Source organism: Homalodisca vitripennis, chromosome 2 (genome assembly GCF_021130785.1).
Source record: "Homalodisca vitripennis isolate AUS2020 chromosome 2, UT_GWSS_2.1, whole genome shotgun sequence".
Lineage (NCBI taxonomy): Eukaryota > Metazoa > Arthropoda > Insecta > Hemiptera > Cicadellidae > Homalodisca > Homalodisca vitripennis.
In genome coordinates, this window is record NC_060208.1 from 68572363 (window position 1) to 68588017 (window position 15655).

Consider the following 15655-nt stretch of genomic DNA (forward strand, 5'->3'; position numbering starts at 1 on the left):
TTTATACAGGGATTAGTACAATAAAAAAATCAGAATTTATTGTTTTAGATTTGAAAAAAATCTCTTTTTTAAAGTTATTTTATTATTTTAATTATTGATTTGTTATGGTATTCTTTTAACTCTAGAACTGGCAATTTTGTCACTCTGTACTGGCGGGTCTATTTCAACTGCCAAGCAGATGTTTTTTATAATGTATTCCATTTATAACTCAGTTCAAATGTAAATAATTATACTTAAATTTATTCATATTTATTTGGAGAATACTATAATAACAATAATATTTTGTTGTGTAACAGCTTAGCAATAAGGTCTACATCAAAACTGTAAACCTATAACTTATTCTAAATTTGTGCCAATCCTAAAAAATATATAGTTATCTTAAACTTTTACCTCAAAACTTATTTGTCGTATAGCTGTATATAAAAAAGCCACATGTATTTACTTTTTTTTTTAACAGGTTGATCTTTAAAAAAATAATATCTTTAATGGGTAAACAATCGTATGACTGTATTTATACTTATATAAGTGTGATGCTTGAAACAAAAATTATATGAAATACTAAATTTGAATACTACCTTATTTAAATTTTTTAAATATATACAAAGTTTCATCTTTCACTAAGAGTCACTTAATTCCACTCTGCATTTGCGGGCTTCCCTGTGAAACTGGTCTGGCCTAGTGTTTAAGCAGATGGTAGGACTGGAGGTGAACTCCACAATTACATCCAAGGCAAAAGAAATTGGTTTTCTTTTTTATTCGCAAACGGCACACAAGCTTATGGCGTTCAAGTTGGAGAGTTTCGCGAGTTCATGAGCAGGGTCAAGGACATCACCAGGTGGAAGAGCAACTTCTCTGTTTGACTCACAACTGTGAGAGAACACTAGGATATCATGTCTGCTACATGGTCTGTCAGGTTTACCTTAATATTTGAATAAACTTTGTCATCACTAGAAATAGGATATTCCAAACGAACTCTCTAAAATCACATGATAAGTCTCTAAAGCTTTCACCCATAATAAAGAACTAAAACTACAACCTAAGAAAGCTAAACCACAGTAATAACAACACGAAACGCTATAAAATACATTTTTCCATAAATACTATTGGATTTGTAACTCAAAGACTAAACCCGGCACTTGTTTACTGTTTCACAACAGAACGTGCATGGTGCAACAAAGTGGCTGACGCATATTACGTTCACGTTAGCTATCCGTTGAGAACGATGTCCAATCTTGTACAATAATCGAAATAAGAACAATAAATTGTTACTATTGTTAATTCTCTTTGAGAATATTTCAGATGGACCTTTGGCGACGGAAAATTCTCTTCATGCCAGCTGTAGGGTTAATGCGTTCAGTTAAAAATAAAAATTCATTTACTATCAGTCTACATAGTACTCATATACTTTTAATTCTTTTTCATAATATTTTCATTTTAATTTTAAATCATAATTTAGTGCAATGAATACATACTTCGTTTCAGTTAAACTTGAAACGTGTTTGTTGAATAAACTGACATATAGAGTATATTTAGTTTTGTAATTTTTGCACATGAACCCTACATTCCAGTTATATATTGGCATGTTTCATAGAGTGCATACAACAATGCTTGTACAAATAAACTTTCACCTCAATTATTGTGTAATTTTTTATTTGAACATGCTACATTGCCATATTGTTTATTGAGTTATAATATCCACTTTATAATCATGTACAAGTTACAATTATTAAAAAGTACAATTGTGTTTCAGGTATCATTTCCAGTGGAATATACTCCTCGTAAGTTTATTGTGCATCCAGAGTCGTCTAACTTGATTATCCTGGAGACGGAGCACAACGCCTATACAGAGGAGACAAAGAGACAAAGGAGAATCCAGATGGCAGAGGTACTCTATTTGTGATAGTTTCTATGCAAGCACAGGTTTTTAAACGGAATCAACTATAGTTGGGTCAGACAAAAGACAAAGGCAAAATTCTCTTTATTGTCATGGACACAGTGTACAGTCATGGGTTCAGAGTTTCATATTCGTTATTGTGGTAATCTTGCTCTGTCCAGAAATTCTTCAATGGAATAGAACTCTCTCAAGCAGCCAGTCAAGAAGAGTTTCTTTAAAATGCCTCTTGCCTCTCTGTTCTTTCAGCTTTGTTGGAAGGGTGTTGTAGAGGTTAGCTCCGATATAGGAAGGTTTTTTTTTCTTCAAAATTAGTCAAATGGTTGTAGTTTCCGCTGTTTATAGTAGTATAAAGATGTGTCTCTGAGAATTGAAGGGGTACTTTATTAATTTTGTAGGTGATTACTGCAGTAATGATTGTAGAGATTGGCTATTGTCTGTAACTTCAGTTTTTTGAAAACCCTCCTGCAGGAATCTCGGAAACTTAGTTCGGCTATTATTCTGATTGATCTCTTCTGAAGAATCTGTACCCTGTGAAGGTTTTTGCTTATGTTCTTGTGGGAAATAATGAGGGCAGTGTCATCAGCGTATATGAATACTTCACTGTTGTTCCGTAATACTTAGACTATGCCATTATTGTATAGGATAAATAGTACAGGGCCCAGAACAGATCCCTGCAGAACTCCTCTTGTTATTTGTGCTTGTGTGGATCTGATTTTCTGAGATGTCTTGTTGATAATATGGACTATCTCCCGTTACTTGTGTTCAGCTGATATAGCTTTAAATGTACTGCTTCTCTTATTACTAGAGTTTGTAATTTATCCAGGAGATGTTTACGACTCAGGTTGTGAAAGCTTTGCTGAAATCCAAAAAATGCCAGTCGTAGCCCCTTCTTCAGTTGCATCAATGATTGTTTCTACTAGATCAGTTATGGCTCTGATGGTGAACTTGCCTTTTCTAAAGTCATGTTGATGGCTGCTTAAGAGATTATTTTCCAGGTGTGTGAGCAGTTTTGAGAGTATTATGTTTTTTTTCGAAGACTTGATAGTGTGCAGATGTTCATTATCTAGGTCTTGGTTTGCAATAATTGCCACACTCCACCTTTTCTGTGGTCTAGTCTTGAGAAACCCCCAATATACTCATAATTTTCAAGTCGTATGTTGATTAGTTTATCTTTAGGAAGAAGTTATTGTTCTGTAAGTACAACTATGGATGGATCAGTGACTTTGAGTTGGTGGTTTAGTCTGTTAATTGTGTTTCCAAGGACATTAATAGTTTGATGGAAGAGTGAGTTTGGCTTGTAAATGTGAGGGCTTTTGATATACCTAGCTATTTTTCATTTATGATTTGATTAGGAGCCCTGGAAAGAAAAGATAAATCTTGTTTTGAGCTTAGTTAATTGAGGAGATCTGTTTTTTTTATATATTCCATGGCTGTTTCGTGATACTGTTTGGCTGTTTTTAATTTCAATTTTAGAGTTGAGTTGAAAAAGAGTGGTTTTGAATTTTGTCTTTGTTGAGTTTGGTCTAAAAAATGCTAATTGGTCTCTTGATGTCCCAGGTCCAGTTCTGTCTAGATCCCAGTGTTTGCTGTTCAGTTTCTTGGATGAGATTTGTCTACCTTCTGGTTTGGTAGAATTTGAGTGTCTCAGTGATCAAGTGTTGTAGCTGAGATTTATCTCGACCGAGTGTCCAATTTTCCTGTTGATATCTGACCATCTTTGAGATTTTCGTGTTTCAGTAATGTTGTTACTTTCTTAGTTTTCTTTCTAAGATAGCTCAGCAGTTCCATGTCAAACCCATTTGTGGATGTGTGGAAATTGTGATGGTATTCACTGTTAAAGTGAGCTAAACGGGCATTGGCTTTTTGAGGTTTGTTAGTATTGTATATTATTGTGTACTAATGGATGATTAGTTTTGGTTACTGGAAGCATTTGTTCAGTCTGAGATGGACCTCTGCATAAGGCCAGATCTTGCTCCGTATAGGATATAGGTCTTATTCTTCCTTCTCCATGTACTGAGCCTATCTTCTCTGACTGGAGTATAGTAGACAAATGATTGGTTGTGTCTGGAGACTGCCACTATGCAGTGTGGTAGAGATTCGTAAATTTCCTCAGGGCTTTTTGAGATTCTGACAACTGCTACATGTTTCACTTGTTTCCCTTGGAGCTCATGAATATTTGAGGTGTCAAAGCCCTGTGAAATTAGTGTTCTTTTTTCAATGTTAAGGTTGTCATTTTTGTTACAATAAGTTAAGTTCATTACATTTTTTACCTAATTGCTGGCCTCCATTCCCTGTTCATAGAAAGGTGATTGAAGTTTTGCAACACTACTTCTACGATAGGACTGATTCGTAACTTCAGTTATTTCTCCAATTTTAAGAATATCAAAGTGAGACATATCAAAAGTTGTTCTATGTATAAAATGTATCTGATTTTTAGCACTGATTAGCAGTGCTTCCGACACGCCAGCCACTCTGTTTGTTCTTGCATTGTTGTGATAGCAAAATTCTTAGCCACCACTCCCTGGTATGGTGGTGAAGGCCAGGGGGGTCGCTGTAGATATTTCAGAGGTGTTAAGTGCAGTTCCTGGTGGCCTCCAGGTGTTTTATATCGCACCTCCTCCTACTGCCATTTTAGACAGTTTGTACTGTTGTTTGAAAAGAGTTGTCTGCTACATCCATGGATTTTTTAATCTTTTTTTCATTAGTGTATGTCCTGAATCTGTGGATATAAGCGTTGCTCTCAAACTGGAACAGCACTTGCAGTAGTTCTTTAATATCTTCCTCTTTTAGCTATAGTGACATGAACATTTCCTTGACTTTACTTGTTAATTGTTTCTAAAAGTTTAGATTTCCAGTTGTTGGATTTTGATGAGTAGCAGATAAGCATGTAGGTTTTCCATACATGATTTACGACTTGGGGTGTAATGGCAGACTCCACATGCTTAGAACTGTTTTAAAGTAACACAAGACAAAATGATGACACTGACACACTTAAACTGACTTACATGATTATACGTCCTGCAGTGCTGATTGTCTCATTTCTTGAATTTTAATTTCAACATAAAAGTAGTTGTGATAATAAAGAATGAATTGGGGCATCATAAAGTGGTAAACAGAAAATATTTTAAATAATGAAGCTAAGTACAGAATTTGGTGTGACAGGAGATGCAGGAGGCTGCTGGGGAGGAGGAGGAGGAGCTGGCCAAGGAGATGGCTCAGGCATTCCTCAACGAGGATCTACCAGAGAGAGTGTTCTCTGCACCCAAGGCGGGGGCTGGGATGTGGGCCAGTCTGCTGCGGCTGCTAGATCCGGTGGAAGGCAAGACTCACCTCATCCTGCGACTTGAGCAGAACTTGGCCGCTGTCAGGTCAGTCTTCCTCCATTTGTCAACGATGAGAAGAAATTATGTGTATTGATATAGTATGATGGCATGGTAAGATATAGGCCTACATATCATGCTTGGCACAACGCCACAGTAAATAGTGGTGGAAAATATTGTCTATAATGGACTGCAAGTGAAGAAAAAAATCATAACTATTTTCTGATGCTTGAGCACTGGATGTTTAAAAAAGCAAGTAACAATATTAATTAGTTGCTGCCTCAGATTTCACTCCTGAAATCTGGAGTTATGTTCGTCCTGAAGAGATCCAAAGAAAGTCAACGACGAAGAAGCTCAAAACGAAGCATTTACATAGTTTCGACATCAGACACACCTATAAATAGGTGAAGTGGTAGTCTCATTATCTCATCAGGTACACAAATGAGTACACACGACCTCTAAGTACAGTGGAACAACCGAGTTTTCTACACATAACGTAGCTATGGTAGGAAGGGTTGATGCAATATTTAGGATGCCATATGGTATGAAGGGGATCATCTCTTATCACATTGTAGTGCACTCAATTATGTACCTGATGAGACAATGAGACTACCATTTCACCTATTTATAGGTGTCTCTGATGTCGAGTCGGAGTCTAACTCCGATTTCAGGAGTCAAAGTCTGATACAGCATCAGATACCAGATGCTACAATAAAAGAAGGAAGGTGAACTTGAGATAAACTCAAAATTCAATTGCATCAACCCTTCCTACCATAGCTATGTTATATATAAATAAAAGTTATCAAAATAATTTTAAAAGACCTTAGATGAAACTTAAACAGGGAAAATATACAGTAAAATCTCATTAGATTGGATGAGTAAATGTTTTGTCAGTCTGTGCGCGTGCGCACATGTGTAGTGCTTATAATATTATTAATTTCATGTGTAGAACAATTCTTTTTAATATGTGTGAAGTTGCTTTTTTCAGTATTCTGAATATAAAAAATGATGTGTTTCAGTGTTGCCCTCGTCAAGTTTGCCAACCAGCCAGAAACCCAGCAGTTTCTGGTAGTCGGTGTTGCGAAGGACCTGCAGCTAAACCCCAGGCAGGTCGGCTGTGGCTACATCTACACCTACAAGTAAGTGTTATATATTTTACATTAAACATATTTTTAGACAACTTATTTCATATACTAAATTATGAGAGATCCTTTAACATGTTAAACACTATGCAAATTAATATCAGTAATAAACTGTTTGTTTAGGTTGTTCATATATTGTTATCAATATGCTTAATGTGTTTATATTTATTATTAAAATCAAAGCTTTACTTAGTGAGTTTACTACTGTGTAATGATTTCTTAGTTACATTGCACTGTCTTCCACAAAGATTATTAATAATTAATCTTTTTGTGCTCTAGTGCAAACAAAAAACATGTTGGGGTAAAGGGGCAATGTTGTGTTCAGTTGAACAAACTGGCTCTACCTGTCAAACATTTTTATTTTGTTGTAGTTAATTTAAAAATGTGTGTTACTTTTACTATTATTATTGATACATCTGATGTAAAGAGTATCTTAAATATTAAATATAAGATTTGACAGTTAATTAATTTCTAAAATAAGTACATTATTTTATTTTAGTTCCATTCATATTTGGATGATGTTTCAAAATACAATATATACAATAGTATAATAAACAATAGAGAAGTGATACCTGGTATATAAAACTCGTTATTAATTTGTTTTAAAATGACTTTTTTACATGATAGTAAAATAATTTCTTTTACATATACTTTGAATTTTGAAAGAAATATGTCGAAAATATCAAATATTTGTGGCTTAATAACCGGAAATGTAACTATGCAATGCAGACTAACTATTTCACAGGTTTTCATTTGGATTTGAAATTAACCCTTCTGAGTGGGTGGATGGGTAGTGATGGGTAGCACAGGGGTACTGAAATCAGCTGAGATGTGAGCTGACACTCTGGATTGTGTGCTGTACCTGAGTCTCATAGACAGTGGTGTGTGGGTAGTGATGGGTAGCACAGGGGGTACTGAAATCACTGAAATCAGCTGAGATGTGAGCTGTACTCTGGAATGTGTGCTGTACCTGAGTCTCATAGACAGTGGTGTGTGGGTAGTGATGAGTAGCGCAGGGGTCCTGAAATCAGCTGAAATGTGAGCTGACAGAGCAAAGCTCTGGATTGTGCGCTGACTGAACCCCAAGGTATTTCAGACTAATAACAAAAGATGTTGCTTAATCATTTCACTGCTGTTTTAAAAATAATAATAAATTAAAATATGGTGTTTTAGTTAATATATTATACCCAAGATTGAATTCCATCAAAAGTTATATGTTATGTTTTATTTTTTGCAATATTTGTATTTATGAATAAACTATTTTTCTTTATTTCATGAAAACATCTACAAAAATGTTATTTATATAAAGTTATATACCTAATATTTATATTTGCTTCAGAAATACATTGTGCATCAACTAAAATTGTAGAACAAAATTGGAGTTGGAATTTCAATATACTTTTAGTAATCAAAAATTGTACACATAACTCAACAAAAATGTAAAAAAAAAAACTATTTTTTAAGGTAGCAGTATTAAACATTTTAATGCAATTTATTTTAGATAATTTATAAAGCAAATCCTAGTTTTATATATTTATATATAATAATGATTATTATTCCATATCACAGAGGCAGGCTCTGTGGGAGAGGGTCACAGTAAAGTTGCATTTGTCTAATTGGTGGATTGTAGAGCAATATTGGATTTATTTGGGAAATTGTAAGATTTTTAAAAATGGGATTAATCATTAGTTAATATTTTCAATTTTAAGTTAGTTTCCAATACAAATGTATACAATTAATTACTAAGCTAAACTCTGAATGTGAAAAAAATTTCAAATAATTTAAAACAAAAAGTCACTGATGGCTTAAAAAGTAATTTCTTATGACCCATATTTGAGTGCACATTTTATGAGTTGAATCATGTTAAAGGTCACATAAATTTTAAAATGAATATATGTTCGATTCAATGTTCTTGACGACTACATATGTATATAGGGTAGACTCGTCTTGCACCTCGCTGGAGCTAGTACACAAGACGCAAGTAGACGAGGTTCCAACAGCAATTTGTGGCTTCCAGGGCCGTCTGCTTGTGGGTGTCGGCCGCATGCTGCGACTGTACGACATGGGCAAGAAGAAACTTCTGCGCAAGTGTGAGAACAAGGTACCCTATTTTCAGTTATGTAATTAATTGATCTGTTGTAAAAATTCTACAGACCAACCATATTTAATGCAATTTTTGAGAAAACATTTTAATTACTGTACATTTGTAAATTGTATCATTCACATTAATAATTGTAGAAAATTCAGGTTAATTTTGCTTGACTTCTACTCATTATGAGTGGTTTATGGACAAATTATTGTTAATTATCAAACTCCGTATATTATACCATGGTACAAGATACTGAATACTAATCAAAATAAATTTATTCAAATGCTAAATTGTTTACTAATTTCATTATTATTAGATTAATCAACTGGTTTTATTTTGTAATATGCTGTTTCCTGCAGGTAGTACTAAAACGTCAGATAAGTTTAAGAGGTGGTAATATCAGTAAATAAAAATATGATATAAATTCAAACTATCTACCAACCAAAGCCTTCCAAAGTATTTTTAATGAAAAGTTTGTATGATTAATTTTACACTTAAAGAACTTTCTATGAAACATTCATTATTATTTTGCCAAATGTGCTGGAAGAGGTAATATTTTTAGAATTGTTTGTGAGAAAAATTGTTTTAATCTCTACACCTGAGGTTTCTACAAGAAGTTTGATCATTAGGGAGCTGAAGGCTTGAAAGCAGTCCATGTAATGTCTTAGTGATGAGTTAAAGCCAAATCTCTAATATTGAATCCAACATATCTTTAAGAACGATTCAGATTCTTGAATCGATCAACTGGATTCAACATTCGAGTCATGGATTAATTACCTCAACATTAATTACGGGTTGATCAACGCTTCTGAAATTATCTATCGCCATGTTCTGAATTTACAAAACTGTAAATATATAACCTAATAAAATAAATATCGTACTTTTGTAAATAATAGTTTGCTTGTCATTAGCATTTTCTATATTTGTTTTTGTGCAGTTCCGTAAGTTTGCTGCGTCTATTTCCAAATGGGTAGTACGAAAATTACTGATCGCGAAAACATGATTTTATTATACATTATGTATGAAAACCTGTTATCATTTTGTAAGTTTTAAGATGCTGCAGATATTATTATTCTTATCTGATTTTCTTAGCAACAGTCGGTATCTGACAGCCGCTTGAGTTCATCAGTGTACTTCTGTTGTCTGTTGGAAAGATAATTTCAGGAAGTCATGAGAGTGATTTTTGAGCTACAATTTACTATGATTTTAAAGTTGATTTGTCTCGTGAGAAATATGGTGTCGAATGTCTCAAGATTGTCTTTGGTTCTGAAACACCATCCCATGCTACTGTTTTTAGGTGGTATTTGAAATGACAAAGGGGCCGTATTTCACTGGAAGATGAAAAATGTTCGGGTTGGATGTGCATTGATTTAGAGTTCACTATTTAATGACTAAAGCTTTCCTTGGAATTGGACTCACAGCAGTGAAAATAATCATGCAATAATTGTTAAAAGACAAGAAAATTGTTTCTTGATGGTTACCTCATGATTTCACAGATGTACAAAAAGCTGAGTGTGAGAATCAGCCAGCAGACTCTTCAGTTGTTTAATAATGGTAATCATTGGGTTATTTCCAAAATTGTTACTGTTTTTAATGACATTTCAACTTGAGATTCGTGCATGGTTGTTTGAAGACGAACCATCCCTCACTATGATAAGAAACAATGAACAATGAGGAAAGTAATGCACAGAGATTTGTTCAGAAGTATGACTGGTGAGAACTATTTAGCTGGAGAGACAAAGGACTGTCACAGCAAGTTGGAACAATGCTTACCAGAAGTTCTTCAGGACTTGAACAATAAGAGTTTAATTTAGCATCATTACCATGCCTCTTCATTCACTGCTGCAAAAACTATTGAGTTTTAGGCTGAAAATAGCATAAAAATGATGGAGTAACCTCCTTATCTGGTTAGTGGTTAGTGATCTGATTTCTCGTTATTCAATTTCAATAAAAACATTTGTTTGGTCATTGCTTTTCTTCTGAAGCCTTTTGTTTTTGTGCCGCTCAACACTTTTTTAGGGAATTTATCCTACATTAGACAGATATTATGAAATGGTTTACTACAACTACTATAATAATTGCAGATAGAGGAATGCTTTAAGAAAGGAACTCCATGATTTCTCTGCTAAAAAAACCATTGTACACAATTGACGAATTCCTGAGCCAAGAGTTGAGAGACCTGAGAAACATATCTCCTGATTTTAATCTATAAATCTGTGGCTTTATACATCTTTCACTATGCTCTTTCTAGTCAGTGTGAAACACTGCTCCTCAGAACTCTCATCTTTCATGCTTGCAACATTTTCTTGTTTTTTTGCCATATTGATAAAGTGAATTTAATGTGTATTGTTTCAGCACATTCCAAACCTGATTGTGGATATAAGGGCGATGGGTCATCGTATCTTTGTGAGTGACGTACAGGAGAGTGTGTATATGGTGAGGTACAAGCGGGCAGAGAACCAGTTGATCATCTTCGCAGACGACACTCAGCCACGTTGGATCACCACCACCTGCGTGCTCGACTACAACACTGTTGCATGCGCAGATAAATTTGGCAACATTTCTGTGGTGAGCAGCTTTTCTATCAAATTACCAGCATTAAAATTAGAATGTAATTGGTTTCTTTTATGATTGATTTTGCTTTTAAGAATATTTTAATATTTAAGGCTCTTTTGTAATCTTATTCCTTGAATGAAATTATATAATTGTTTCTGCAGATCCGACTATCACAGAACATATCAGATGATGTTGATGAGGACCCCACTGGCAACAAGGCCTTGTGGGACAGAGGTTTGCTGAATGGAGCATCCCAAAAGGCAGATTTCATTGCCAATTTTCACATTGGAGAGGTCTGCATGTCACTACAGGTACGCAAGAGCTCAGATTTGTCCTATTTAACACTTTAGAATCTTGTGGGTGCGCCCTCATGTCCTGACTGCACTAAAATGTATGTGGAACTTGGGGAGTTTGTCAAATTCTGAGTTTTTTTGTGAAGAGTCAGTCAGTTTTATAGTGAAATTGAATTTTTCTATGTTCACAGTTACTCTGAATTATTTGATATTTTGAGTATCAAAGTCAGTTGCTTGTAAACAAATGCATATCTGGAATAATGTTATGAAAGATAAACTTATGGATTTAGCAGATTTAAGTGAAATTTGTAGTGACCAAAAACAAGGGCTATTTCATTATAAAAGTTAAATTTAATTATAATGCTTAATACTTTTCAGTAAAAATACTCAAGCTAGTATGCTGCCCATGGGACTTAAATGTCAAAAGTGAATAATAATGGGTAAATAACCCTAACTCGTTATAGGTTCCTTATAAGATTATAATTAAATTTAACAATTTGTAATCCCATAACATATACACAGTTTTATTAAATTCCAACAAGTGATGATTCACATGCGCTTGCTTGCATGACGTTCTGATTATAAATGATAAACTGAAGTTGGACATTCACATTTTTTGGAGTACATTGAAATGGGATGGAACACATATAGTTTAGATACCTGCTTTAAAATTGTTCATAATTTCTCACCAAGAAAACCTTAGTTTCTCATAAATTAATTTTTTTAACAGGAAACCATAAAGTCAACCAACTATTTTGGATCCCTATTACAATCATCAAGGAAAAATAAATTGAGTTAGTAGAAAGAACTTGTAAAAAGATGTACTTGGGTCATTGTAATCTTTACAGCACACGACCAACTCACACATGTTTGTTACTACCTTGTATGTATCAGTTTGTTCTTGTTCTAGAAAGCTACACTGATCCCTGGGGGCTCAGAGTCACTGGTGTATACTACACTTTCGGGCACAGTTGGTGTGTTGGTGCCTTTTACTTCTCACGAGGATCAGGACTTCTTCCAGCATCTCGAGATGCACATGCGCTCTGAGAATGCTCCACTTTGTGGCCGTGACCATCTCTCCTTCCGATCATACTACTATCCACTGAAGGTAGACAACAAAAACATTTACTGTATTATCTTCTTTTTTGTTCATTTATTATATTGAATCGGTATACAAAGTATAACTTTTTCAGTTCTCAACATTTCAAGCAGCTGAACAATATCTTCTTTTGTAAGCATGGGCATAATCGATCATTTATATACTGATAAACTAAAAATTGTGACTTAAATGAGTAGAGTTTTATTCCACTTTTCTGACTAAGGATCTTTATAAAAAAGATCTTTATATCTTATCTTTAATAAAACATGTTAGAAACTGTTGAAGATGGAGCTTGTAAATATTTTTGTATTTACTTTTGTGATGTGTCTGATGAAGATAGCCTTGCTATCAAAGGCCTCACGAAAATAAAGTTTTAAGTATTGGTTGATTTGTTCTAAATGTAGTGATTAAGTTAAATGTTAGCAACTGGTTTAGTGATTTTGCTTAACCCTGAGGATTGTAAATTTTAGGATCACATTGTTTCTGCAGAAGATATTAAATCTGCTGATTAAATAACCTCATTAAAAAAAAACTTGTGTTTTACTACCATGTAGCGACTATCACCATTAAAATCTATTTATAAATTTTTAGTGTAAAATTCAAAACTAAACTTCATGCCTCCAATTTTCTAGAGTAAAACTCAACACTTCTTAGTTAAAACTTCTTTGAAAAGGTTCTATTAGATATGGATAGAAATATTACAGATATAATATCTTTTTGGAGGCTGTTTTAGCAAATACATTTTATTAAAAAACTAAAAGTGAGCTACTCTGGGTGTGTAGTTAAACACTGCCTTGGAAGTGTGAAAATTATTCCTAGTAGGCGTAAAATTAAGTTGGTTTTTATTTTGCTCAGTGATTAATTCAACAAGAGAGAACTTAAAATTGAATAATAAGTAATTGTATAGATAGTAGTACAGTTCATGTCTACATATCCATGTTCGTTAAAGAATGATCGTTGTTAAAACCAAATCAGATGATGACAAAATGACACGTAAATATGAGAAATAAATTTGTGATTTAATGTCCTGCAGTGCTGACTGATTTGGGTTTGCTACTTATAGATAATGCCTCTTTTGTACACAAATATATAAGTAATAGCTTCTTATGTTACAGAATGTACTGGATGGTGACTTGTGTGAACAGTACAACGCAATAGATGCTTCTAAACAGAAAAGTATAGCTGAGGATCTTGACAGGACCTCCAGTGAAGTGTCTAAGAAACTAGAAGATATTCGTACTAGATACGCTTTCTAAGCTCATTCACATACTTGTATATATAATTTTCTGTGTGTGATGATTTTTTTGTATCGTTTACATGATTTTTGTCATGAATTAAAATTTGTTTTGTTTAAAGCTTTATTATTTTAGATTTTATGTAACATATCTCTCTTTATATATTTCATAGAAATAAATGTATAATAGTAGTAATAATAGTGTGTCGATTATTATTACAATAAAACCTTATTATCTAAGAACCAGATTTGAATTTTAAAACGTTATGCATAAGCATATTGAACAAGCATAATTAAATCAATGTGAAAGTGAGCATTTGTTGAACACAGTTGGCTAATTTATTTTGAACTATGAATAACTAACGGTCACCAATTGCGATGGAATCTAATGTTAAAATGTCTGCTGTATACATTTTTAGGACTGTTTTAGAAAACTAAAATTCAGTGTTAAAGAAGCATTTTACAGTTGAGTTCCAGATCCAAAAATAATTGTTCAATAACTGCCATATTTATTTGATACTATACAATTCAGAAGATATTCAGTATGAAAAATATTTCAATTGTAGGAAGTAAAATTAAGCAGTTTTGAGTGTACCCATGTGACTTGAAAGGATTTCATTTCACTATTCATGAGAGTACTGTTAAAAGAAAATTATTAACTGAACAGTGTGGAACATTAAAGTACATTGGTAGCATTTGGTAAGAAAAATTTATGGTTTGATATCTAAATCAAGTAAATTAGACCACCTCTGCAGTGGGATCCAAGAGACTGGAAAGCTTTTGTTAAAAGTTGTAAGAAGTTATAAAAAATATACTAGAAACTGGTAATTTAATTTATTAAAAGCATGTTTTCAAGTTTTGTTGTTACTTTAAATGCATTTGAATCCTATACTCGATGGGAGAAAGGCATAAGTGATTTTTTAAGTTTTGTTGCAACTACTTTGCAAACATTAATAATTAATGGCACATACCTATTGTCTTTTAACCCAATTATATGAATATTTGTTTTATTTACATTCACCATTTAAGTTTGTTTTGACAAACAATAGAAGTGTAGACTTTAGCTAGAATTGTGTATATCTGTTGAAAACCTATGAAGAAGAAATTAACATTGTAGTAAAATCTAGAACCGCAATTTCACACACCTGTCTAGAAGAACTTATCCTCTTTCATAAAGAATGAGCAAGGCTGACTACATGTTTGAATAGCTGATTTAACTCTAATCTCTGCCTCTTCCCCTTTTTAAGTAGGTATAAGACGTCTCCCATATAATCCTCCCACCCTACTTACCAAACCTGATTAGAGACAGAATCTGACAAATATCTAATTCACACACCATAGCAAAGTGTAACTAAATCTGAAGATTTTCAATTTTATAAGAATTAGAAATTCTTTGTAGGACTACTTTATGAAGCTTTGGTTAATTCTGAAAGTTGGAGACCTGTCAAATTTTGATACAGCTATGACTAGATTAAGTCCCAAGGAATAGAAATATGACATTACAAGCAAGACAAGATCTATTGCACTTACCAATACTCATGGAAAGATGTGTTCACTTTTGTAATAGATAGTAAACAGTCTTATGAGAAAAAGCAGTTAGCAATAGGGCTTTGTAGGAGGGTCGTTTTTATTCAACCTCCGATCTCATGCCATGATGGCCAGACAAGTGGCATGTAAGCGCGCAGTAGTTGATAGTGTATCTTCCCCACTACAAATTCATCGTTATCTGTCACTGCCGAATTCAGGTAGTCAGTTTGCACCGAGTTGCTGCAGTAGCATAAACATGATCACCTCTATTGATTAAATATATCTGTCACTATTGAATTCAGGTAGTCACTTTGCGCTGAGTTGCTGCAGAAGCATAAACATGATCACCTCTATTTATTCTCCCGCCAAACAAATTGGAGCGTTATTCATTTCCAGCTAGCAAAAGAGAATAGTGCTGCAGAAATCCATCGAAGAACGTGTTTTGTTTATGGATAAAACTTCATGAGTGATGGTGTTGTACATGAACTTTGTCAAAAGTTT

General features: G+C 33.7%; 1 protein-coding gene across 1 annotated transcript in view; it reads left to right on the top strand.

Moving 5' to 3' along the window:
• The window catches only part of LOC124354104 (splicing factor 3B subunit 3), a 72386-nt gene extending 58632 nt beyond the window's left edge, over nucleotides 1-13754 (top strand). Inside the window, exons 14-21 of the mRNA XM_046804319.1 lie at nucleotides 1751-1885; nucleotides 5057-5262; nucleotides 6234-6353; nucleotides 8292-8457; nucleotides 10801-11013; nucleotides 11163-11312; nucleotides 12205-12402; nucleotides 13509-13754. Coding sequence (XP_046660275.1) covers nucleotides 1751-1885; nucleotides 5057-5262; nucleotides 6234-6353; nucleotides 8292-8457; nucleotides 10801-11013; nucleotides 11163-11312; nucleotides 12205-12402; nucleotides 13509-13649 — 1329 coding nt within the window. The 3' untranslated portion in view covers nucleotides 13650-13754. The remainder of the gene's footprint in view (nucleotides 1-1750; nucleotides 1886-5056; nucleotides 5263-6233; nucleotides 6354-8291; nucleotides 8458-10800; nucleotides 11014-11162; nucleotides 11313-12204; nucleotides 12403-13508) is intronic.
• Nucleotides 13755-15655: the final 1901 nt, after the last annotated feature.